General features: G+C 38.6%; 2 protein-coding genes across 2 annotated transcripts; both read right to left on the bottom strand.

Moving 5' to 3' along the window:
- Window positions 1-737: 737 nt before the first annotated feature.
- On the bottom strand, window positions 738-4,373 carry gper1 (G protein-coupled estrogen receptor 1). The gene is made up of 2 exons (XM_055223647.1): window positions 4,308-4,373; window positions 738-3,466 (listed from the first exon to the last, which is right to left on the bottom strand). The coding sequence occupies exon 2, from the start codon at window positions 3,110-3,112 to the stop codon at window positions 2,048-2,050; it is 1,065 nt and encodes a 354-aa protein (XP_055079622.1). The 5' UTR covers window positions 3,113-3,466; window positions 4,308-4,373; the 3' UTR covers window positions 738-2,047.
- Window positions 4,374-10,913: 6,540 nt separating this feature from the next.
- gpr146 (G protein-coupled receptor 146) lies at window positions 10,914-24,679 on the bottom strand. The gene is made up of 2 exons (XM_033970735.2): window positions 24,351-24,679; window positions 10,914-14,172 (listed from the first exon to the last, which is right to left on the bottom strand). The coding sequence occupies exon 2, from the start codon at window positions 14,136-14,138 to the stop codon at window positions 13,137-13,139; it is 1,002 nt and encodes a 333-aa protein (XP_033826626.1). The 5' UTR covers window positions 14,139-14,172; window positions 24,351-24,679; the 3' UTR covers window positions 10,914-13,136.
- Window positions 24,680-25,541: the final 862 nt, after the last annotated feature.

Raw genomic sequence — 25,541 nt, 5'->3', positions numbered from 1 at the left:
AGCAGAGACAGTAAACAGAAAGATTAGGGACAGTTTGCCTGCTATATCAATCAAAACGTGTACTGCGTGACAGACGTGACTTAAAATACAGATTCTTCTTATTCTGCAATAACTCAAATTTGCATAGCGCCTACTATGATGTCATTTGCTTTTAGTAGCATTTAATTCCTATTGCATTAGAATACATTATTTTGCGACTTAATTTAGGGTTGTTCTATGGAATGTTTGGACGTCAAGTCTATTTGCTTTTATTCTCACAGACATACTGGATTGCATCCTCCACTTTGTACATGAGCTAAAGACATGTACGGACAGTGACGTGACCAATAAAGTCGGGATGTGGGAGACATAGCCTATTGTAGCCTGATAATGAATTAATTAATTAGGCCTGAGCAGGACACCTTTGGGTATTGCTTGCTATTGCCTCCTGCTGTTTTTTGCCCTACAACAGGTTGCATATTTGTACAGTTAGACTATATTTTAAATATAGTGCTCCAAATATTCTTCTAGACTGTTATCTATAAAGGACATCTGTTCAGTGCCACTAGCCCATTGTTGTTCAGCAGTCTGGCAAAGGTTTTAAATGTACAAATGCAATTATATTTCTAATCCATTATTCAGGGACGTAGACCCACATAGCACTGTCCCGTGTAATTATTCATCAAACATGCCATATCCAGTCCTAATTACTTTATGTGCCCGACCTGGTTGCCCCCTTTGTCTGAAAAATAGACATCACTTTAAAACCTTTATTTCTCAATATTTGTACCACTGATATTTTGGTTACAAAGCTGCTGTTTTATGTATATTTCTCCAGGAAATGTTTTGTGTCAGCAATAGTTGAAGTCATACCCCTATTTCTTTGTTTGACGTCTATCTGATACTCTTGCCTAAGCAGCTAATTAAGTGTACAGGCCACAGGGCATCTGTCTGGTCACCTTGATGCACTTCTCTGCTTACACAGGTGCAGGTAAGGTGCTGCTTGGACCCATTTAAAACTTCACAGGATAAAAAATCTCTTCACAACAACCAACAATATTCAATAGCCTATCCTTAGTTTAAAATAGATAATTTATAACATAATTTGGCAGTTTTTGAGTATATTGATATTTATTTATAGATGTTTTGATGAGTATTTTTGGTACCAACCAGTCTGTTCCTCTCTTGTCTGTCCTAAATCTTTTGACAATTTGCCTTGCCATTCACTGGTAAATATTAACACTGACAAAAGGCCATTTAATACTAAGTGATGTGTTTACCTTGCTTGGTTCCTACCAGCACCTGGCTCTTGCTATACCATCAACCTAACAAGAGCAGACACATTATGGGGGCAATAAGACACCCATGCTACACCTTAAGCACAGGTGTCTTATTGTCCCCACTTTAATACCAATCTAAAAATATCTGCCATCTGTTGAACTCTGCAAAATATATAACAAAAATCCAACAACACTTCTCGGGACTCACAACTGTGAGTGAACCCTTTCAACATTAATGCTTGGATAGTGTTTGTTTAAAGGTAATTTTCTGGTGGAAGGTCTGCCGTCTGCTTATTTCCATGGAGATGTTATTGCTTTGCCTGGAATGTTCCACAGTATGGCATACAACTTATCTATCTCCATGGAGCTAAGCAGATGACCTAGTTACAGGTCTGTGGCAAGGCAACAGTCACAGTAAGAATACATGTTTTTGCTATAAAAACACATGTAATGGAATGAAACACAAAAATGACAAAGCAATAGCATCTCCATGGAACATAAAGGTAGCAGAGCCCTACCTGAAATTTTACATAATACAACTTTAAAAAGACAAATGTAGACCTTGCCAAGCTGAAAACACAGGCAAAACAACATACACATATGTATATCTACAGTGCACGTTTTTTCTCTTAAGCTTTTATTTTATTTTATTTATTAACCCTTCTTTGTCAGTTAGCCAATGTTGAAGTAACAGACAGGCAGATTAAGACATTAAATGTGCAGATACAGAAAGGCAATAATTAAGAGCATTATTCGTACTTATGTTTTTGTTCATGAAGCTGTGGAGGTCACACCTGGGTCACGTCGCTCCGGACTGACAGGCCTAAGTTCAAACTGTTTCTGCAGACGCGGTTGACCACAGACCAGCCCGCCTTCTGCTTGACAAAGAGCCTCAGCTTGTCCCTGAAAGTTTCCCCCAGGAAGCTGTAGATGATGGGGTTGAGGCAGCTGTTGGAGAAAGCTGCCAGGTTGACGATGTGCCCTGTGAGAGGGTAGTCGTGCCACAAGGGGGCGTCAGTTCTGTGGGCTGGATCTGCAGTACCCTGCAGAAGCTGGATACTAATGAAGACGTTCTCAGGCAGCCAGCAGATGAAGAACACCAGCACTACCACCACAATCATACGCAGGGCCTTCTGCCGCCTCGGCCACAGTCCACGGTGCTTCTGGGATTTCATTAGGATTCGGCCAATCAGAGAGTAGCACAGGCCAATAATGGAGAAGGGCACCAAAAAGCCAATGGTGACCTCCAGCCACTGGATCTCAAACACGTTGGCAAAGCAAAAGTGCAGCTCCCCTCGGTGCTGAGTCTGCACTATGGTAAAGGGCAGCAGAGTGGCCAAGAGGGATACCATCCAGATGAGGCCACAGCTCATTTTGGCGTGCTGCATCGTCCTCAGCGGGCTGCTGTTCACTGAGCTGGCTAACGCCACGTAGCGGTCAAAACTCATCCAGGTGAGGAAGAAGATACTGCTGTACATGTTGACCTGCAGAAAGAGCGACATGAAGGTGCACAGCACAGCATAGTCATAATACTTCTCATTCAGGTTGAAAACCTCAATGAGAGAGTCTGCCACTAAGATAAGATCAGCTACTGCCAGGTTTACAAAGTACAGGTCTGGAATGGTCATCTTCTCTCTGTGGTTCAGATTGACCACTAGGATTAAGATGTTCCCAATAAATCCAATAGGAAACAGCAGGACAGTGTAGAGACATGACAGGAAGAGGCCGATAATGTAGGCCTGGTATTTGTCAGGGTCCTCAGTCACCTCTGTGGTGTTGTATTCCTCTGTTGTATTTACATACGTTGTACTGTTAGCATGTATCCAGGGCAGAGCTGTGAACTGCTCTTCCATAATGGAGATACTGGCTGTCCCGTGTCAGAAAACACCTCTACATCCTTAAACCCTGTTAGCTCCCAGTCATGGCACAAACACTGCAGATTCATCAATGCACAGGGCTCATGCTGACTGATGTCAGATCAGTCCTAAAGTTCATGGTCTCATGCTGTCGTTCCTCTTCTGTTAGGTCCCAAACAAAACATTCCTATTGTTATAAAACATTGTGTCCTCAAAATCCTAGAGTCACATGGCCAAGACTGTGAAGATTCCTGCCTTTAGAGCCCTGGTTTGACTTGTACCTTGTTCCAAATGTGGGTGCATTTTTATTCAGCAAGACACAATTGGATATGCTATAGAATTAACTGCAAGCTGTAAGACAAGAGAAGAAACATACACAACAAATATGTTATACATAATACAGTGCAGACAAATCAAGCTATAGTTATTTAACCATCAATTGTTCATTTACACAGTGGTACTGCCTGCACATTAACATTCAATGGTCACATTTAAGTAGATGCATTGAAATTCCTCTGAAATCCTCTGCAAATTCAAACTTACTTCACTCTCTGCTCAAACTTTATGAATATTGACATCAAAGGATGTCATTAACATTGAATATACCCTGTGTGAACTTACAGTCCTCACAATGTACGCTGACTGTAAACACCCATATTTTTCTACATAAGGATCATGCATGCAGAGCTAGAAGTGTTTTCTAAAAACAGTAGAGCTAGAAAAATGACCCCGAAATAATCTGGCCTACACAAGAAAGCAGAAGTGTTGATTACGTAATATAGTTGATAAATCTGACAATTGTGCATAAGCTTTCACATTTGGAAACAGTCTCTGAATTATGCCCTTTGTTGGAGAAATGAGGGACAATGCAATCTAAGCATTGTATCACATATATTCATTAGAAGAAACAGAATTAGCAATTAGGGACATATCTAAATATGTGAAACTGCCCGAGCTGAAACTACACAACAATTACATCTTTGGAAGATACCCAGTAATAGCACGCATTTATGAAGCTTGACCATTTTCCAGTGCAACCCCAAAGGTCATGGCCTCTTGAAAGTACTACTCTGACTCAAATAAATAAATACTAGTAATCAGCTGTTTATATTTATATTGTGCAGGAATTCAAATTTATAGATATATATAGAATAAAAATACCAGAAATCTAAAATAATAAAAAAAAACTTACCTCATAACCGTTTCTTGTCAGTGCTCTTCTCTCTCTTCAGCTGGACACTAAACATGTGTAAATCTCAAACCATTTCTTCTGTTCCACCTGCTCTTGTTTGGACCACCCCTATCTGGACAATACAGGGAGGTGATTGAGTGAGAGAGGGAGCAAGGGAGGGGGTGAGGGAGGGAGGGGGAGGAGAGGAGGGGTCTGGTGTTTGCAGTGACACTGGAGTCTATATCTGTCCCACTTTGTCTCTCTCAATATATCATAACATGACTCCTCCTAATCAACATCCTAGTTTAAAGAAAACCAGATAGACAATACACTAAAGACTATGGCAAAATGTTCAGATCATTTTAAAGGTGCACTATGTAACATTTATGATGGTGGTCCAATTTATTCAGCTTTTTTTTTTAATTGAAAAAGAAACAAAACAAACCCAAAACAAAACTGGAAAACAGGCAATCTTCCTGTGAGCAGGCATTCCTCTCCACAGATCTGACTTGTGTTTTGGCCTGGTGGTGTCACCTGCAGCTCTTTATGGAGATAGATATGTTTAATGCCAAATTGTTCACATTCAGATAAAGCAGTAACATAAGGAGACCCCCACCAAAAATCTATATAACTATAACTACATAACTGTAGTGCATCTTAAAATATATTCTTTCATTCAATTATTTTATTTAACTTTTTCTTTCTTTTTTGTGTGTGCAATTTTGGACATTTCAGTAACACCAATAATAATGTAGATTTACATTTATAATTTATATAATTATATGAAAATAATATATCATTATTTTTAAATATTTTCTAATGGGCATGCAATAATCTATTTCTTCATTATATTAATTAATATACAGACACGCTGTGAGGTAGCTACAAAATGTAATTAAAGTGAAATCAATAAAATGCATTTTGAAATAACCAGAGGCCTAAAAACCTGACTGCAGGCTTGATCATCAAAGCCAATAAGGAGGAAACAGAACAGACCCTGCAGTGCTCTGGGGGCACAGGCACATCTACATAATATAAACTAATACGCCTTAACTCAAAAACAGGGCTATAAGAACCGCTGGGTTAAATGAAGGGCAGTCAGTCTGCAAGCACGTATCTAATGTGGGTGAATATTATTTATTATTGTTTGCTTTACAATTTTAGTTAAAGTTAACAAACTCAACCTTGTGTATCGCTGTGATATGCTGGTATTTCTTTGATTTGGTCAAGAACGATACAGACGGTGTAGTGGTCTATATCACAATGGCCTACATGCTACTGTACCAAGATGATGTCATGGCTGAGTCCTGGTCCTAAACAGTCACATAAGAGTTCTGTACAGTGGTGTAAAAGTAGTATTAGCAGCAGCATCAGTTTACATACTAGCCTGTCACTAAAATCTCTAAAAGCAGTACTTACAAATACATGCTGATGCTGCTGACTAACAGAGTAATAAGGATTTAAGTCAAGTTTTCAACTCAAGAAGCCTAAAACTCACTATTGTTCTTATATTCATCCATCCTTATGTGTTGCAAAGCACAATTAGACAGGCCCTGTGAATATGACAATTAAAATCTATATTTAGCCTCAGAAAAAAAGGCTAGTACATGTGATAGTGTAACTTCTTTAAAATGTACAATATATGATAGCTGGATCTTTCATTTGTGTAATTTTGAAAAATAACAATAGTCAGATGTTATAATGATTATACACTGTAAAAATCCTGTTAAAATGCATACATTTTCAATAGTACTTAACCATTTTACATTACTGTACATTACCCAAGGTAACCCTATCCCCAAAGTCTAGACAGGACTTATGAGTTTATAGATTTGTATATTTATTTGAACAGAATAATACAATGTTTATTCTCTTGGAACATGTGTGTTTGGCCACGCATTTGTCTCAAGACAGAAGTTTGAGTTCAGCTGTGATCCCACCAATGCTACACATGCATCTTCACTGGATTTATTTTGAGAAAAACAAGGAACTGAAGGTCTCTCACTCATCAAATGTACTCATGGCTCTGACTTAGGGACAAATGTTTTATTTTAAGTCAATATGCACCTTGGGTTTGTGACATTATTAATGCCAGGCTGGTGTAACTATAACTAATAACTCATTGCTAATAACATTCTTTTGCCAGCACTTTGTTGGCAGCAATGTCATTTGTCAGACATGTTTTTTTCAAACAGAAATTAGTACTGGTTTGTTGCTGTCATAATATTTGTTGATTGTGTTGTTAATTTGTAGATATCTGCTTCTGTGTCCAGAAGTGTAGTGGTCAGATGAACTTTACTTCCCCGCACACTACACCCTGAGACTTACTTTAAGTAACACCTTAAAACATGACTGCATTACATTTCCAAACGATGTTAGGGGGCATTTGTGTTGTATTGTGCTTCAAACAAAAGAGAAACTACACAGACAACATATTCACTAATTTTCTTTTGTAGTGCCCTTTTAACTCATGACTAGGCTATATATTTAATATATAATAATAACGACATATTTTAGTGTGTTCAAATATGTCCAGGTTCCTGAAATCAAACTGATTAATTGTGGTGTAATCTATAATAATTGTTTCATGGATTTGAATTTTAAATAAAAAGCCATAGTTTCTAAGTTAGTGTGTATAAAGGAGTTTTATTTTGAAAAGCACAATAGGCTTTACCGATAAAGAAATGTAAAATCACACACAGTAGTGGGTTGTAAAAATAAAAATAATAATGGTGAGACAGTAAACCTGTAAACGGTAAGTAGCAGTTCTTTCCACCGCTGCTTATCGTAAATATGCGGCTCTGTACAGGCACATTTTGCTGCCTGCTCTTTACTGGACATTGACGCTGTTTTTTCTTCCAGAGTCGCTTTGAACAGTGAGGCACGTGCCTAGGCCCTCGTGCACTGCAGGGGCCATAGTGTGTCATTAAACTACGTAGACTAGTCTTATCTAGGTCGCAGATTTTGTCATCTCAGATTTTATATTTGTAGGTAAAAATAATAGATATTTATGGAATAATTAATAATTTAATAACAAGATTTGATTTGTTTAAATTACATTCAATTTATAAACTTAAAAACAGCTCTATAGGGGATTTGTTTACTATAGGACATTATGAGATAACCTCTGCCTTCGGGCCAATGATTTATTCTCACAGTTGAGTTCACTCTCCCTGACGACGAATGGCAGTGCATGAGTTTGAGTTTATGATGCAATTCCACTTGTGTACACTGTGTGGCGCACTAACATAAAGATTAGAGCAAGGCATTTTGCTCTATCCAGAGACACTTTTTATCTAGACTGTACAGACTGAAACAGACACAGATAAATGTAACTAAATACATTGACAAATGATATTATGTAAATATCTCTGGTATAGCTGTTACACATGTTTTATAGAACACAGTGAGGCTATATTTTTCAGGTTTTCTGTGCTTCTTCTCTTGTTGTGGGATAGACCAGTTTATTTATGTTGATTGTCATTTCAATCATACCTTTCCTTTTGTAAGACACTAATTTAGTCTTTTTAAAATTAGTTTGAGAAACACTAGTGTAGAGGATGGAAAATAGGCTAATTATGATATTATTATTTTTAATCTTTTTATTGATGGCAAAATATGAGGGGGTCACAAGCAGATTAGTCTAGGCTCAGTTGTTTTTTTACATAAATAGTTGAGGCTGTAGTAGTAAATTGTGCTGTACTGTAAATTCCACACTTTCATTGCATACTTCCATTTAGGTGAAGGTCAAATGTATTTGTACAGCACATTTACAACCAGCAAAGTGTTTCACAGGAGAGCCTCACAAGAGTTAAAAGCACTAGAAAAGACAAGCACCAACATTAAACATATTGGTAATAACATACAAAGTGCAACTCAGCTCAGCTCTGTTATTGATGACCAGTGCAAAAAAGTGGGTCTGTAAATTATGCATATGTTCAGTGTCACAAGTTGATGTAAAAGTACTTTCTTACAACTGCCATTTCTTGTTCAATCGCTGAGTAAGACTTTCAAATGTCACTATTCTAATTGAAAATCACTGATATCCCATTCGCTCAACACCTCCCATTCATATTTTACCCCCAAATTCTCTTTCCTCTGTGCTTCATTTCCCCTAAATTATCACGTTGGTTTGAGAATCACCTCCTTTTGGCCTACACTGTGTAACTTAAAGACTATTTCATTTCCTTGCACACATTTTACCTTGTTCTGGTCCTTACATCTACCAGCCTAGTTTGACCCACATCAGGAAAAACACTGGTGGTCTTAGCCTTTGTGTGAAACTTGTGCAACAGCCAAATCAAATATTGAAAACCACAATCCAAGCGTCCTGCCAGAGCACCGTGCTGTAGGTGGTCCACTGTACACGGGACCAGACCAGACTCATAGTTTTGGTCTGGAAGTTCTGCTCAAGAAAAACATGGTTAGTGTAAATGGGGCACGCTAGAAGAGGAATATGTTGTTAAAGATGCACTATGGAACTTTTCTGGTGGAGAGTGCTACCATGGAGATGTTTTTTGCTTTTCCTGAAATATTTTATACAGTATGGCAGTAAAGTTATCTCCATGCAGACAAGTAGGCGATACCGGTAGGCCAAATTACAGGTCAGATATATGGAGAAGCAACCCCAGTTACAGTCAGAATGCATGTTTTCAAGGTATTAAAACATCTGTAATTGAAATAAAAGCAAGATATATCAGGTAAATGCCATACTGTGGAGCATTCCTGGCATAGCAATAATATCAAGCCAAAGGGCCTTCCACCAGAAAAGTTACATAGTGCACATTCAAATACATAATGGCATAATGCTATAATTGTGTTCTTAATCTACTCATGTATATTATTCAGGCATTGAGTACATGAAAATAACAAATCTGTAATGTTTTGCTGAAGTATTTTAACACATAAGGCTAATCTCTTCATTAAAATGTCATTATCAACTCCAGATGTGCAATACATGTAAGCCTCCCGAAAACATGATTTTCTGCCAACTTTCTTTATAACTGGCTCATAATTTGTTGCAAACACATTTTATATTGTGCAGTTTAATGTTACACCAGATGTGACTGAGGTGAAGTACAAACAAGGTTTTATGATGAACAAATGGAGCTCAACAGTCCTACACAATTCGATGTCCGCTTTGGTTCGGAAGTATATTTTCTGTTCATTTTTCCCATAGACTTTTCAAAGCTACATGCTAACTAATATCCATAACGCAGTTGTTTTAAGTCCAAAAAGGTCATTTAAAAGGCAAAATTCTGCAAAATAAATGAAAACAATAATAATAACTTAATGGTTTATAAAGTTTCAGAAGCAGGTTTTACATAAAATGTTCAGTCTTATGGTCATTAGTCACCACGTAGCTGATTATCCCTGAGAAAGCTTTTGAAATTTTCATATATATATTTTTTTTTTCAGGAAGTGTATAAGAAAAATGAATGGGTAATTTTTTTCCAGAACCATGGGGTAGGCGGGCACCATTGAGCTCCATTGCAGTTGCCGCTAGCATCGCCACTGCTACCCCTGCTATAACTGTTACCTTATATAATTTACAATGGAGAGTTGAGTGAAAGTTAGATTGACAGATTAATATGCCTTCTTGAATCAAAACTGTAGCTGGTTTGCACTTATAAGTCATGTGGACAATTCTCTATACAATGTTTCACCAATCCCCAAATTCAAAGCCGTTACAGCTCAATCTCACGGCTATATCTTCTCTATCCTCTGTACAAAATGAACTGTTGCTGTTTATCTCTGCATTTAGCTCTATGGCTTATGGTGCATTGTTTTTCCTGGAAACAATATCGGATTGTTAGACTCAGCGAAGACTAAACAATCCCTAGAATGTGAGGAATGCCGCTATTTTTTCCCGATCTGAATGGCGTGGTTACAGGGCCTCGCCGCAAGCAATCTGCCTATACCACTACACAACATGGTGACATCCCTTAAACATGCGTGTCAGCAGACTCAACACAATAGTCTGTGTCTTTGGTACCAGCTATTTACTCTGGCTGCAAGAGAACACTATAGAATACACAGAGCTAAAAGTCTCATGATTTTCACTGGCAGAAACTCAACATTTTCCTTTTTTTTTTTTTTTTTACCCCTGAATTGGTGATATAAAAATATAAAATAAAAGTTGTGTTGATTTATTGAAATACAGTAATGAGATGGTCTAAGTATAAAGCATTGTTATATAGAATCTGGTTTCCAATATAGGGCGAAATATACCAACTACAGTAACTATATTTAAAATTGTGGGAATGATAAATTTTGCAGAGATCAGAGCCATGCAGCTGTTCGTGAATCATTTTTAAATATCATACACAATATTACTCCTGTCATCTGATGATATAACACTCTACCTTACCATAACAACAAAGATTAATGAGGCAAACAAAATGCGGAAACGTGTCCATGAGACTGTAAACCGGGACGAGGGGGGCCTTTTTACTCTCACACACCTGGGATACTGTCCTAAAGGAGTCGGACTGCAGAAGACAGTGCCAAAACCTGTTGAAATCAGCTGATTAGACCACTCTGAGGAAGACCACTAAACAAACTAAACCTTGGTCTGAAAAAATAATCTATTAAAATAAAAATTAAAAAAACAAGGAAGACGCAGCATTGATTTTCACGTTAGTTTATTGTTTAATCAGTCTTTGACTCACGTGACAGTCGATTACTTACAGAATCTAAATATATCTCTCATGAAATAACACTGTACTTTTGAAAGAGCCTGGTCTCTGTAGGACCATTATTCACATACATTATATACACACATAATATATACTGTATTTTACACACATGCACCCAGTCGTCACATCTGAAGGTGCGTCTGATTCTTGAGGTCTTTGAAGAATAGCTTGAGTCTGGGAAGTTTTACAGTATTTCACCGTCATTATCAATCCACTTAGAGGCGATGTAGGGCCCCATGGAAAAGCACATTCTAGTCACGGACAGTAATACGAGCTGTTATTTGGAAGTTTCTTCATCGAGCTTCATTAGTAAGTCATGGATATCGTGCAGTTCATTTGTGGGAGAAGCTTTTAATTTGTGGTGCCAAAAAAATGTTTCAGATCTGTGGCTGCAGAACATACTTCGTAGATGGAGTCTTAGCCGTGGTTAAAGGGGATGTTTGTGTTTACTTTGGACCCTAGGGATATTCAGTTCAAAGTTTTAAGTGATTGTTCTTCAAATTTGTGTTGTATGGACTAACATTACAATTTTATGCATTTAAACTTAAAAATCATGAAGTAGTTCAGTAATTTAGTTCAGTATGATGAATGCATACAATCATTTGGTATAATTGTGTACAATTTTGAATTTATTAGCAAGTCATCAAAAATTTTGATGCAAAAAATAATTTAATAAATGTTACAATAAATGCTTGAAATAAACACATTCTGTTAACAATATTTTAGACTCAAATGAATGCACTTTTACCATAACAGCATACTTTCCTGGTGCCTCTATAGAGTGATACGAAACATATTTAAAGTGGGATTTTCAGCTTATATGATCAAACAGCGTCATTTCCCTCATCTAACATTTAACCCGGTGCCACTGTTTGCATTCAAATCCTAAACAAATACCAGGACTTTGAGCTGGCTCCAAGTAATGATTAACTGCCTCGAATGCAGTGATTTTTTAGAGCAGCAAATACAGTAGGATATGACAAATGTTTAAACAAAAATAAGAAAGGGATCACTGTTAAAAATGTATTCAGTTAATACAGACTAAATTAACTGGGCTAAAGCCGTAACTGTAAATGAGAAGGTCAAGAACCATGCAGAATTCAATTAACATTTTGTAATGACAATAATCAGGGGAAGCAGTCTCTAATTCAGCCATTACACAAGCGCGCAGTATTACTGTATTTTGGTGGGAACTTGAAAGGCAATCCTCTCATATTTAAGTGAAGGTCTGTGACAGTGTCTGAGCCGGTTGACATATTTCCACTGGACAAAACCTTCTCAAACACTCATACAATGTGGGGAATGTACAAAATGCCTCCTCTGCTCACAGCGTAGATTTCACACCACAGTTTGTATAAGAGACTTTGTAAAGCAATGACTATGGCTAAAGAGCTTAAATGCATGTAATATCAGCAGACACCATAAGAGGTATACCAGTTACAACTGAAAACCTGATTTAAACTATTATCATGAATGTTCATGAGTGAGGCGAGCTACCATAGTTTACAGATTAAAAAAGGCCTTTAAAAGAACGCCACCATCAAAGTGTTAATTTAAACAGGTTATAATCAAAACATGAATACATCAAAATCTTTATTCAAGTGATACAGGTGTCTAGTTTGAGGGGACTTTTTCTCTAATTGTTTAAAATTCAAGCATATGAAATCTACTTAGTTTTTATATATATTTATTCATGTGGTTATGAACTTCATTCTTCAAGTATTCATAATAATCCTGTAGTTGCAATTATGCCTGGTGGCCATGCTCTAGTAAACATGCAAACCTAAATGGTATACATTAGACATGCTTGCACCAGTAAACCGATACTCTGATTGGGAATCCTGGTTAAAAGCACATTTCCTTCATGGTTAGCTGCTGTTTGTGCCTAATGCCCTCAAACTAGAACCCTAGTAGGTTGGATAGCTTTAGTTGGTAACAAACATAATAGCACTTAGTGGTTTAGCTTGTGTCCTCACTGTAGAGCTGCATTGATCAGATGGAGCTCTTAAAAGGTGACAGGAAATTCCACAGTCCGCTGTCGCTGTAACACAGCCCAGAGCTGGGCTTCACAGGCTGGCAGGGGTCCAGTGGACTGCGGCTCTGGAGCAGAGATAAGTGCTGCTGGGGTCAGAGGGTCTCTCAGTGGGTGAGCTCACGTCACCACCTGTTGCACCGCAGAGCGTTCATGTGGACACGACTGGTCAGAGCAGTGCAGCCTCCGCAGCAGCCGCTGGAGCTTGTTAGAGAAGTTTTTATTCATTTGCCGATACATAAGAGGCATGGCAAAACTGCTCGAGAAGGCCAGCAGCTTGGCCACGCATCTGAGGAAGTGATAGGTGGGATAGTGGTGTCTGTTACTAAAGGAGCCCGGGCTCCCTGCTATAGTGTGCACTAAAAGAGTCATGTAGTACGGGGTCCACAGCACAAACTGCACACACACAGACGCCAGCAGCAGTCTGTGGATAGATGGGTCTAGACGAGCAGAGTCCTGGTCCAGAGGAGTAGACTCTTTCCGAATCCGTAAAATGAGCACAAAAGCATAAAGCACTGCCACTGCTGGTACCACGTAACCAATAAACATCATGATAGCATCTGCTGCCTCCTTGTTTTGCATTTTGGAGCACTCAATCATCTTGGTGGAGACATGATTGCAGACATAGAAAAGCAGAGAGGAGAAGCTGGTGAGCACAGCCCCGCCCCAAATGAATCCACACACGTGTTTAGTGTTGTAGACACTAGACATATATGTCCGAGGCAGCGCCCGCTCTATGTAGTAGTCCAGACTGAGCAGTGTGGTGGAGTACATGATGACCAATGAGGAGATGTTGAACAGGATCAGTAGAGTAATGTACACCTCATTATTGTAGTCCCAGACAAACCAGCGGCTGAAGCTGGAGCTCAGCAGCTCCACTGGAGCGACCACGTTGAGCACCAGCCCGGCGATGGCCATATTGACGAAGTAAACGTCTGGCATCGTCATGGAGACCTTGTTGGACAGGTTGACCACAACCAGCAGCACATTGTAGCACAGCCCCAGGGGGAAGCACACCAGGAGGTAGACAAGGGAGAGGATGGAGAGGAGGAGGCCAAGGTCCTGGCACAGCTGCTGGTCCACACTGGAGTCTGTCTCATTGTAAACCAAGCACATCCACATCGCGGGCTCCGAAACACGCTCCTCAGCACGCCAACTGCAACACACACACAAGGGACTGTTTGATACTCATATACACATTGTATCACACAACAAAAACACAAGCGTATATATTTTCCTTGTACAAAATTTCATCCAAGATAATACTATTTTCCCTGTTACTGCCAAACAAGTCCATAGATCAGTGATATAATGTGTAGTAATGGTGTTTACTGAAATAGCCCCTTCCCTCAGTGCAGTGTGGAGTGGGCAGTCACGTCAGACATGGCCTGGCCATTATCCCTGGGTAACTCTGTTAATTTCACTTCACTGCCTCTCACTGGCTGAATGCGAACACCTCACAATTCATTTCAGCTCCATTTGCTGGCTCAGCCCTCAACCCCAGAACCAGAGCCACACTGTCCCGAGCAAATTAGGCTCTTTAAAGAACAAGAGCGCGTTTGTTGTGATGCCTGAGCAAGCTCTTTCTCTACCACCTCATCTCCTACTTTTGTTATTGTACTGAAGGAATGGTTGAAACTTCTCTGTTTTACAACTTGTTTTAGTCCAACTATAGTCATGTTGGGAAGAATACTTACATTACATATAAACATTAGTGTAAAAAAATCCAATTTAGGATTAATACAACTTTATGTTTGTTGCAGTGTATTTTCAATTTTCATGACACTGTGCAGTTTAAAGCCTAAATTGTGTGATATCGCAATCTGTTCCTTTTCCATTTTAGGAAAGTAACTGTACTTTGACTACTACTAAATTAAATAGAAACTGTACAGCAATACAAAATCTTCATTTTTCTGAATGTGTATTTTGTTACTTCCCAACACAGACACTCCTAGTTTAGTGCTTGGTTTGCACTAGTTGATTAAGTCTGGTGTTCAGCTTCTCTTTTACTGGAGCCTTGAAAGAGTATTTTTCTAATGTCTTACAGTGTGGGCTCCTGATTATAAAAGACATTCAGAGAAAAGCATTGTGGGTACTTGTCTTCTTTCATTAGCACCTCCTGTACGAAGGCCACGGCCCACCGTCAGGGCTTTCCACATGACTGCCCCGCCCGATAAGAGCTGCTCTCATCTGGGCAGACACTTGACGTAGCTCTGCCCCTGTTCCGGTTACAGACACTTGGGAATGTGGTGATGGACAGATTTATAGAGTGATATGAGGAGGTAGAGACCAAGGTGAGGTCAAAGTTTAGCAAAGAGTCAGTGAAAGCAGTAGGAAAACATATGATGATTGATTGGCAACTAAGACTGAATCTTAACCCTAACCATAACCCTGAATGAAAAAGAATAAATGTTGTGTTCTGATGTAAAAAAAACATGTTGAATTACTTATTGTTTGAATTATCTTATTGTTTATTGTTGTTTATTTTCTGAACACAAGGGCTACTGTAGGCCGTAACCCACTCCAAAAACAAGAACAAAACAACAGCAGTCTCAAGTCAGCAGAGCCAGTCTCCTAACCCACCACAAACTGACAAATTGAACCATCACTTGTAACCATCCCTAGTAACTGACAGCGTAGCCCCGGCATTTTGTTGAGTCACAAGGGACGTGAATGTGTGACATCATGAGTAATGTCATGTGTCTTGCTGTTTTTGTACTGAATAATATTTATTTTTCTGGCTGTGATTGAAGCCTACTGCTAGGATATTTTTGTTTATGGCAATATTTGTCATTTTTCAGTTCAGTATATGTTTATATTCCTACGATGACAAGAGAAATACCAAATCAATTGCGCTTTTCATATATAAAGTGCTTTTGACTGAATGAAAATGCATGTTTTATGATTATTGCTGTAAGATATGTCACAATCTAATAGAAATTGCAATTTAAATAAGACTACAATTATTTAAATAACAATTCCTTCTACAAACACCAAAAATCTATAATCTTATAAGATTCCTAAAGAAACAAAAAAAAAAAAAAAAACACTTGCTTAAATATGTTATTTAGTGGGTACATTTTTACTATTTCTTCACATTCAGATAAATCATATTAGACTAGTTTTCAGAAGGTGAGCTATAATACCAAAGGAGCAGGGGAAACATTCTTCCATCCACTTATGTAACTCCCCTCCACTACAGAGCGGCTTTTTTGGCTGTAAGCCCTGAAAACCACGCGCACACACACACACACACACACACACACATACACACAAGTCCTTGGCTTAAGCCCCGCCTACGCCGCGCTCTGATTGGCTGTAATGACACTATAGTAGAGGAAGAAAAGTGTAGGGTTACTCTTTTACAAAACCCTGTCTAGTCCAGGACAGGAACAGCGGTCTGGCCCTTTTGTAAACATACCCTACAACAACAAGCGGCCGGTGACTCATTCAGTAAACCAGGGCTTTACGGACAGGACATAATTAGCTAATGGTCCCTCTAAGATTATCTAGTCTTTTGTTGTTTGCTAATGTGTTTGTGGGTTTAAGGGGCAGACTGTCAAAATAATTGGCCAATTAGAAACCCAAAATGGACGGACCAAAGTTTTATTAAAATAGCCCTGGTTTTGTCATGTTTAGAGGGGTAATCTTGATTTGGAGATTGCTTCAAAGTAGATTAGTGCTGCTTTGGACCTAGTATCCATGGGTTTCAGAATTATGAGAAAATATGACTGTTGTGATTAACGATTTTAAGCAATTATATCTTTTGAATGGGAAAAAAGCTCTCAAAATGTTGTTGTTGCATACAACTGTGAACTGGAACTAAACCAGAACTCATGGGTCTCAGCTCGAGTCCTCAACCTGAGATTAAGTACTGGTTGATTTCATCCTGAAGTAGTTTGTTTAGTTTTCACATTCCAACATTTTGAAGGCAATGCAAATTTTTCAGTTGTCATATTTTGCTGCTCTTGTGCAACATAATGCAGCTCCAGGAGTCTTTCCCACTGATTCTACCTCTCATCACCTACAGACAAAATTACTTGAGGAGGGGTCTCTGATTATAACAGAGAAAACGGCATTGTGGGTATCTAGTCCCCTTTCATTAGTGTGTGCTTTATAAAGTCGTATCTAGAACCCTTTCATTACCACATTGACACCCAAAGGCAGTTTCCTACAGTAATCAAGACCTACAGAAACTCAACTACAGGGCCCCCATCTGCAGCTATTAAGCCCTATTTGAAAGCAGTCAAGTCGCGTTTTATCACTAGAGACACTAAGGCAAGGTTTTCATCAGCTAAACTATCATGTGATCAGGAAGGAAGGAAGAAAGAATGAGATCTTAGTGCGTGAGGTATTGAGTTTCTGTGTTAACACTTTGGCAAGTCATATAAGGACACTACTACTGTTGTTTAAACATTCACAGTATTGATTCCTAGCATAAATTCACGTAATTCTTAAAAAGTGAAATTTATACGTGCAATAAATATATTACTGGAAATTCTCAATGCTTTTAGAGTTGTGTTATGAGCTGCAAATGTGTTTAAATGTGTAAAAAGACTACATCATCCACATCCTGTTCCGACTACGTCCCTTGTTCAAATATTTTTAAGCTACATGCATAACCTTGTCAATAAGTGACCCGAAAACCTTGGTTAACCTTTACTTTTTTGCAGTCCCTACATTTTAATAACGTAAGCAGTGTAGAAATGAGTAATTAAAATGGATCTAGCGCAGCTTAAAAATGAAGTGGACCGTTTTGTGAATTCAAATTTGCAATATTCATTTTTTTCCTCGAAAGCTTTAGCCCTCTCCAATCTAATCCACAAACTCTCAGTGATCAAGAACAGAGACAATGACCAAAATTATTACACAACTACAGATGGTGGTGGTTTTCAATGGGCGGCTCTTGGGTCCCATAAGCACGTCATTGTTTTGGCTGAGAGGAGTCCAGCGCACAGCAGCTCAAATGCAGACCTCCAGAGAACCAAAGAGTGATGGTTTTTATTAAACTTTGGAGATGTTTGAGAAAGAACAAAATCCCCTATGTTTCGTAACAAAGAAACATGTCCTTAAGCGGGTCCATGTTTTGTTTTCCTAAAGTTTTCAACAGCCAGTTTAAAAGGCATTTTAAAGAATACTTCTGAAATATAAAAGTTAGCTAAGCATATATTATGTAACTGTACAGCATATAGTAATATCAGAATATCAATACAGTAATCTGATATTTGTCTTGCCATTGTGATCAATAACAGATATTTACCAACATTAATACAGAAATAAAACATCTAAAGCGAGACCCACAAATTGAAGTTGACAAAACAACTTTCCACGTCTTTGGGAATTCTTATTAGGCCTGTCACGATAACAAATTTTGAAGTACAATAAGAAGAAATAAAGATAAATGATAATTTAATAACTAAATTATGGCACTGACACAGTAGAATTAACTCCAAAAAACTATTCTAAATGTGCGATAAGATTTAATAAAGTAAAACAGCAAGAAATAAACTGAATGAAATACTTTTTGGTTTGCATCTATAATGAGTCATAGGAGTTATTTATTCAACCCTCTACAGCTCAAATCTTATCGTAGAACATGAAACATAACATAAAATTCCTGACTAGAACCAAGAAAAAGTACCCATGATAAATATTAACTCCCAAACATGATTATTCCATCAAACATATATTGAATGATACGTTTTTTTCGTGACAGGCCTACTTGGGAAGGACTGGGCAGCGTCGGAGAAAATACTGGGAAATTTTCAATATTGAATGGATTCCGATACTAACACGATACTGATATTAGCGCTGATATATTGTTCATACTTAATGCTGTCACTGGTGCTAAGGTGTAGACCTAGACTAGACAATGACGCACAATACCTAATGGCAAAAGCTGTATATTTGTATTTTTTCACAATTCTGTCAAAGTTCCATCCCAGAAATAGTCACTGGATCAACAAGGGTGAACATCTGTGGTGAAAGGAAGTAATCACAGAGTACTCTCACACTATCTTTGACGTGACCAAGAACTAAAAGTTGCTGTTTCATTACAGTACATTCAGTACTTTGACCATAACAAGTGTGATTAAAGTCCGTATTGTAGAAGTTTGAACAGCTAGTGCCAGTCCTCCTCTGTCAATCCACTATGAGAAAAAATATCATCCTTGATCTTGTTCATGAACAACACAGTGCTTGAGTTGTGCGCATTGTGCCAGCCAGCAGCCTGGGATAATGAAATTGTTTTTTTTCCCCCCTAGCTGAAGGAAAAATAAGAAAGGTGAGAGAAAAAGTCTGCTTAAGCATAAAAAGAACTTACCTCTCCTTTCCGCTGTGTAGTGTCGTGTGTGATTTAGGCGAGTGAGTACCTTGCACATCTTGTAAAATGGGTTTCATTACAGTAAGGTAATTTTAGCGTGTCAAACTGTTGTAATGGTGTTGGAGGTGGACTGTAATTCACAGTCATTGGACTAAAGTACACCTTGACAACGTGAAAAGACAACAGACAAGACAGCAAAATAACAGGCATGCCAGAATATACTTAGTTTGATTGCCTCCCGTTTTACCACATCCAACTTAAATTGAAAGCAGGAATAATATTTTGTGAGGTCAATATTTGTCGTATCTGGCATAAATGAGTTTCAATATCATTGTTATCACCTATATTTACTTCAGCAACATATCAAACTTTAAATGTGTTATCGTGACAGGCCTAAGAGACATTAACACAGACATTGTAATGTTTTTTTCTCATCATTAACTGTTGATTGCACAATACAGGATTGATCAGCTCATCAACCCTGTATTGTCCTGAATTTGAGGCCAGAGTGCTTAAAAGATTTGGAGAAAAAAAAAAGTAAAATCAGACTTCAGTGTTGTGTGTTGCATAGTCATCTTTTAAAAATAAAACTACCGTAGATGAAAATACACACTGTGAGGAGGTGGGGGCAGCAGTTTTTAACAGGAAGCCAATAGACAGGTTTCTATTGTTAAGTCAAATTCGATCAATATTGTGTTTTCGACTTGCCAAAATGTAACAGAATCCACACATGCACGTTCAGTTCTACAAAAGCATTATATTTCTTCTTTTATGAGACGGTTTGCTACGCCCAGGCAACTGTACGCCAGCTAACCTCAGTACATTCATTTTCAGACCCCGAAACAACCAACATGAATGATTGTTCTCCTGTTCATAATTAATTTCGAGATAACCTTAACATCTTTTTTCACTTCTTCTCCAGCTACGCCTCTGACCTTCCTCTGAATGGCACAGTCTCTAAATGACAAAGTACTCGAACATCTGGCATCATAAAAACCTTTCACAAAATTACTTATAAATGAAAAACTCAGCAACTAAAACAAGGCACAATTTTAGAGCTTTTTTATTATTTGATACATTTAATACTATGGAACATTCTAGGCAACGGAATAACACCTCAGGAAGACAAGCAGGTGGCAAAAAAAGTTATGCAGTACACCTTTACGTTTAAGCATATTTTGACTTTCTTCTTTTGTCTTCACATTGTTTCCTTTCTTGACCTTTCGCTTGAGTTTTAGCCTAAACATTCTGAATGCTGGTGCGTGTTTTGATTAACAGCATAGACATGTACTATCCTTATTGTGGGGTATTCAGTTCATGCTCGGCAACGTTTACGCCCAATTAGGGGTGGAAAAGTTGCTTAGTCCAAAGCTTGATCAATGTTTAGACTGGTAAGACTCATAAACTTAATATATGAACTTCAAATTGATCCCACATTTGGAGTTAACAGAGAAAAGACAGATTGAGCTGTCATAAAAAGAAAAAAAAATCGTATTCTTCTTGCATATGTCCCGGGCTACAGTTGTATATGTGATTAAGCCCCATGTGAACTTTTGTGCACTACTCAATGTCAAACGTGGTTAAGTGAAATATTCCCAGAAGGAGGGAGGCCCTGTTACAGCATGCTCCAGCCTCGCCAGAAAAACACGATCTTGTATTTTGAGTGACGCACATGTACTTGGCGTCCGAGAGTTGTGAATTCAGATCTGCCTGATGTATGCGCAGATGGGAGTAGAGTGACATAGCAGTGCAGCCCACACCAATCGTATATATCCTTACTGGAATTTACGGCCTTTTCTGAGAATGTACCCGGTGATGTCACAAGACCCCCCTTATGTGCGCAAGCAAAAGCACTACAGCTGAAATGAAACCAACATTGCATGAGTCAGTCTTGTTATGATTCTGCAGAAGCGTAAGGCCGTCCCATTGCTGGACATCATTCAGTTATAAGGAACCTGAAAGGAGTTGCCAGGTTTCAGATAGCAAAGAGAAGAAATGAGCATGTAAATCTACCTAATTAGTACCTAACTCTCACAAACCCTTTGGCACGTTGTTAGTATTTGCATGCATGCATTTTTGGGAGTGTGCACAGGTTTTTCAAGCAGCAAAGCGATAGCAACGTTTATGTATGGTTCTTTCAAGCCATATCAGAAATTGCTGATTTTATAGGTTCCTCTTGTGGGGAAAACAAAATGTACTATGATAGGTTATGTATTTCTATATGGGTTATCACAGCACAGCAAATTATTATCATTTCAAGATTTACTTTTAAAATGTCCTAAAAGTAGAACACAGCATAGAAGTTTAGCTTAGGCAGGTGGATTTTGTTCATGTTTAGTCTTTAGCAAGCCTGTGAAAATAATTACTACATTGATTTATCATTCAATATAGAAAGCTGAACCAATATATTTGAGGGCTCAGTATTTATCGTGAGTACAATTTCTTTGCAATAGTGGGGAGAATTAAGTTATTTTAGTTGTAGTATGATAAGATTTGAGCTGTAGAGGGTTGCATAAGTCACTTCCATGGTTCATCTGCTATTTATTTGTTGGTGCTCAGGCTTTTAAATGATACCGTCTATTAAAAAAGTGGTTTACTGGGATTATCCTGCTTTGTTTTGATGGTGTCAGTGACATTAAGTAGTTTCAGTGTTATAATTTATCATGATTTTTCTCTTTAGAGTTATATCATGCTTCAAAATGTGTTATCATGATGAGCTCTTTGATTTCGCCACACCTTTGACCATTAAGCCCACAATCAAAACTGAGACTTAACTTGTACAGTATCCTTATTTCACCATAATGTGTCAAACCATGATTGAACATGGCTATCATTGCTGTATTCATAGTTTTTTGTGGTATTTTGCATCCCAATGACAAAGCAAAGTCTCTCATGCAAAAGTGAAACAATCATCTCTATAACAGGGAGTCCATGACAACCAGTTTAACCAGTTCAATATCTTAAACAAAGCATTTGACAGTAATATTTCCTTTGATGCAACTTCCAGTATGTTAAACGGGAAATCCCCGATGGTCTGGCTCTCATTCATTGTCTCATGTTTGCAAGTGTCAGAATCAAAGTATTTTTATTCAACCTTTTATTATTAAGTCATTATCATTGTCATACACATATAAAACGCCCTACAAATGCACATTAAAAATCTATAGCAGACTTTTACTGAATAAGACTAGAGGCAACTTTTAAAAAGTGTAATTATCAATATTACTTACATTTAGAATACCAAGTTCAAACGCGAGTAGACAACCTTTTAAAAACGCAAAACTGTAAAATTGTTTGTTTAAATGTGCAAGCGCCTCCAGTGATTTTCTTTGCAGTCGATTATTCCTGGAAAGCAGCCTGGTGACTATTCATGGTGTGATTTCTGGTGCATACTAATGCAGGGTAACATTTAACAAATTAAAATTATTCAGCTTTCACCATGGATTAGAATAACAGTGATTCATTATTTGGGACATATTAACTCCCAAAATACTGCTGCCCTAGAACCTGAACTCATTAAAAGAAAGGCGCACTATTTAACTTGCTTGTTTCCATGGAGATGTTTCACAGTATGGCATTTTAACATCTATCTCCATGGTGACAAACAAAGAAAAGTTAAGTTACAGGTTAGATCAGTGGAGAGATGTTCACGCTGACAGTACGAGTGCATATTTTTCAATTAATTTTCAACTAATAAAAAACAGTTGTAATGGAATAAATGCGAGAGAGATACATTTAACACCATATTGCGTGACATTTTAGGCAACAGTGACTTAAGCATTGTTTTATTGCAGCGCTTGAGTAACCCATTTCAAGCCATTTTGGTAACCACTTCTGATTTTTGCTGGTACAGTGATCTTCCTGTGTCTATGAACGCTTGGGGAGTGTCCCTATAGAATCTACTGCACAAAGCTCTTAATGCACTTACACTGTGAACGATAGACAGTGTCATGTTTACAGTTTTTCCTCATTACCTGGTCACGTTTAGGTCAGCTCTGTCCGGTCTGACTTTCCGCCTCCACGCTGAACTGTCAGAGCTGGACCCAATAGTCAGAGTTCATTTTGTGGGCAGCACAAAGCCGGCTTACATCCATTAAGCCCAACCACACACGCCCAAGTCCACACCACTCACATGGGCCAAGCACTGATAAGAGCAGAGCCTAAATCTTCACTTCAACCTTGCAACAACTTTCACTACTAAGAGACCGTTTCCAATACCATTTATTACCCAAATGTCCGTACACATATGCTGAACATGTGAACCATTCATCAACACGACTCCGCTCTTGTCAAACTGTGGCTTCAACACCAGTGGGTTAAGTGTGGCGAAATATGCAATTAATGTCAATGTGGTGTATAATTTCAATGATAGATTTGTAGATTTTAAAAAGACACAACCAACAACTGCGTATTTATTGCCCCATAGACCAATGACTACACAATAACAATCCTTATGTGACAAGATGGTTTAATTATGAGTGCACCGAAACACATATTCCAAGTTCACTGTGATGAAAAGTGCCTGTGTAGCTGTGGAGAACGTGAAGTCAGCAAAACTATGCATTTGCACAACAGGGGTGTCTCCTATATGCTTTTAATGCAGACAGTGCACATTTCATCTCATGACCTTTCTCTGTATAGTCCATATTTATTGCTGATACAACTTAACCCTATTTCAAACTGTAAGAAACATGGTTATTTTTCCTCTGACAATCCTGCTGTTTTCTGAATGAGACTGCAGCTGAGCACACAGACATAATGAACCCATATCGTGGTCCCTTTATTTTTGTGCAGACCTTGTGTCTTTCCATCACACTTGAGTGAGCCGATCAAAGCGTGGATAGCTGTCACGGTCCTACAATTATACGACCATTTCCACGGCTATTGTTGCCAAAACCAAAGCGCCTCACACTGGCTTACTCCAACAGGACTACTACTCCTCTAAATCATTTACACGGCGCGTATGAAGAGAAAGAACACCAAGAAACAGAGCAATATTTGAGTAAACTTACCAGAAACGTATAGCTCTGGCTCTGTGACAAACCTACGGAGGCATTTGGTTTGGATGTAGCGTTTCCATTGGTGTTTCTCAATCGTTTCATCTGACAAACACGTCCAAAAATACGCGCTCGCACTCTCTCCGCCCTCGTAAAGCCTAAAAGCGGCCAAAAGTGTCGTTTTACTGCATTTTGGTCCCGTACAGTCCTCCCCTATCAACTTTTCAGACGAGGCTTGTTCTGGAAAGGGGCAGTCCGTCTGATGCACACTTTACTACCGCTGCTGCTCTGCCCTACGCTGTGTACACACGTGACCCTCCCCCACCGTCTCTGTGCCGCTGCGCTCCGGCTGCGCTCTGGCTCCTCTGGCCGTGCTGCGCGCTCATTGGTCCGCCGCTGAGGAGGTGGGACACCGCGGGGGAACTGGAGGGGAGCGCGCACACTTACGCACAAACACACATGCAAGTTTACGATTAGATTTCATGTGTTTTTGAGGAATACAGTGAAGTACTGGATTTTGCAATCTCACCTAACATAACCTTACACTAAGAGGGTTTCCTGGAATTGGAAAGTTAGCTCAAATTATTTATAAAGTCATTTTTTAAAACATCTCTCTGCACCTGACTCTTTGTGGTTTAATTGCAAGCTCAAGTGGGAGATTTTTAACCCTTTCTGCATGTTGGTTAGGTTTTCTTTGTTCATCTTTGTTGTTTACACTGTGAGTTTCACTGTTGTGGTCTAACTTATCCGTGCCAGCTGGTTGCCGCACTGAAGGCTTAGTCAAAACATAACCATGAAAAACCTAACTAAACTATGACCTATATTTAAAGTTTAGAACCACTGTGTACTTTCAGTGTACAAAATTAAACATTGTAAGCTTTTGCTACTCAGTCCCCAGCAGAAATATTTCATAAAAGTGTTAATTATTGCCATTACTACAACTATTGACAGGTATTGTGCAAAGATTTGATTTGTATTGCTTTATGGTGACCACATTTTTCAACACCCTGGGTTGGTAGGTTGATATAGAACTGTGAAAAGAGCTTGTGTCACTTGTGGTAAGCAGAATCTGAGAGACTTCATCACTGTTTGCCTTTTCATTTTCAAGTATCTTTTTCTGTTTCTAGTTAAACAAATGACAATATATCCCCCCCCCCTTTACTACACGCGGGGATCAGATTTGTATAAAACTGACACAAATCAGTG

The sequence above is a fragment of the Periophthalmus magnuspinnatus genome, chromosome 8, assembly GCF_009829125.3.
Source record: "Periophthalmus magnuspinnatus isolate fPerMag1 chromosome 8, fPerMag1.2.pri, whole genome shotgun sequence".
Taxonomy (NCBI): domain Eukaryota; kingdom Metazoa; phylum Chordata; class Actinopteri; order Gobiiformes; family Gobiidae; genus Periophthalmus; species Periophthalmus magnuspinnatus.
Note: the sequence above shows the minus strand (reverse complement) of the source record. Positions and strands in the feature narration are given on the sequence as shown.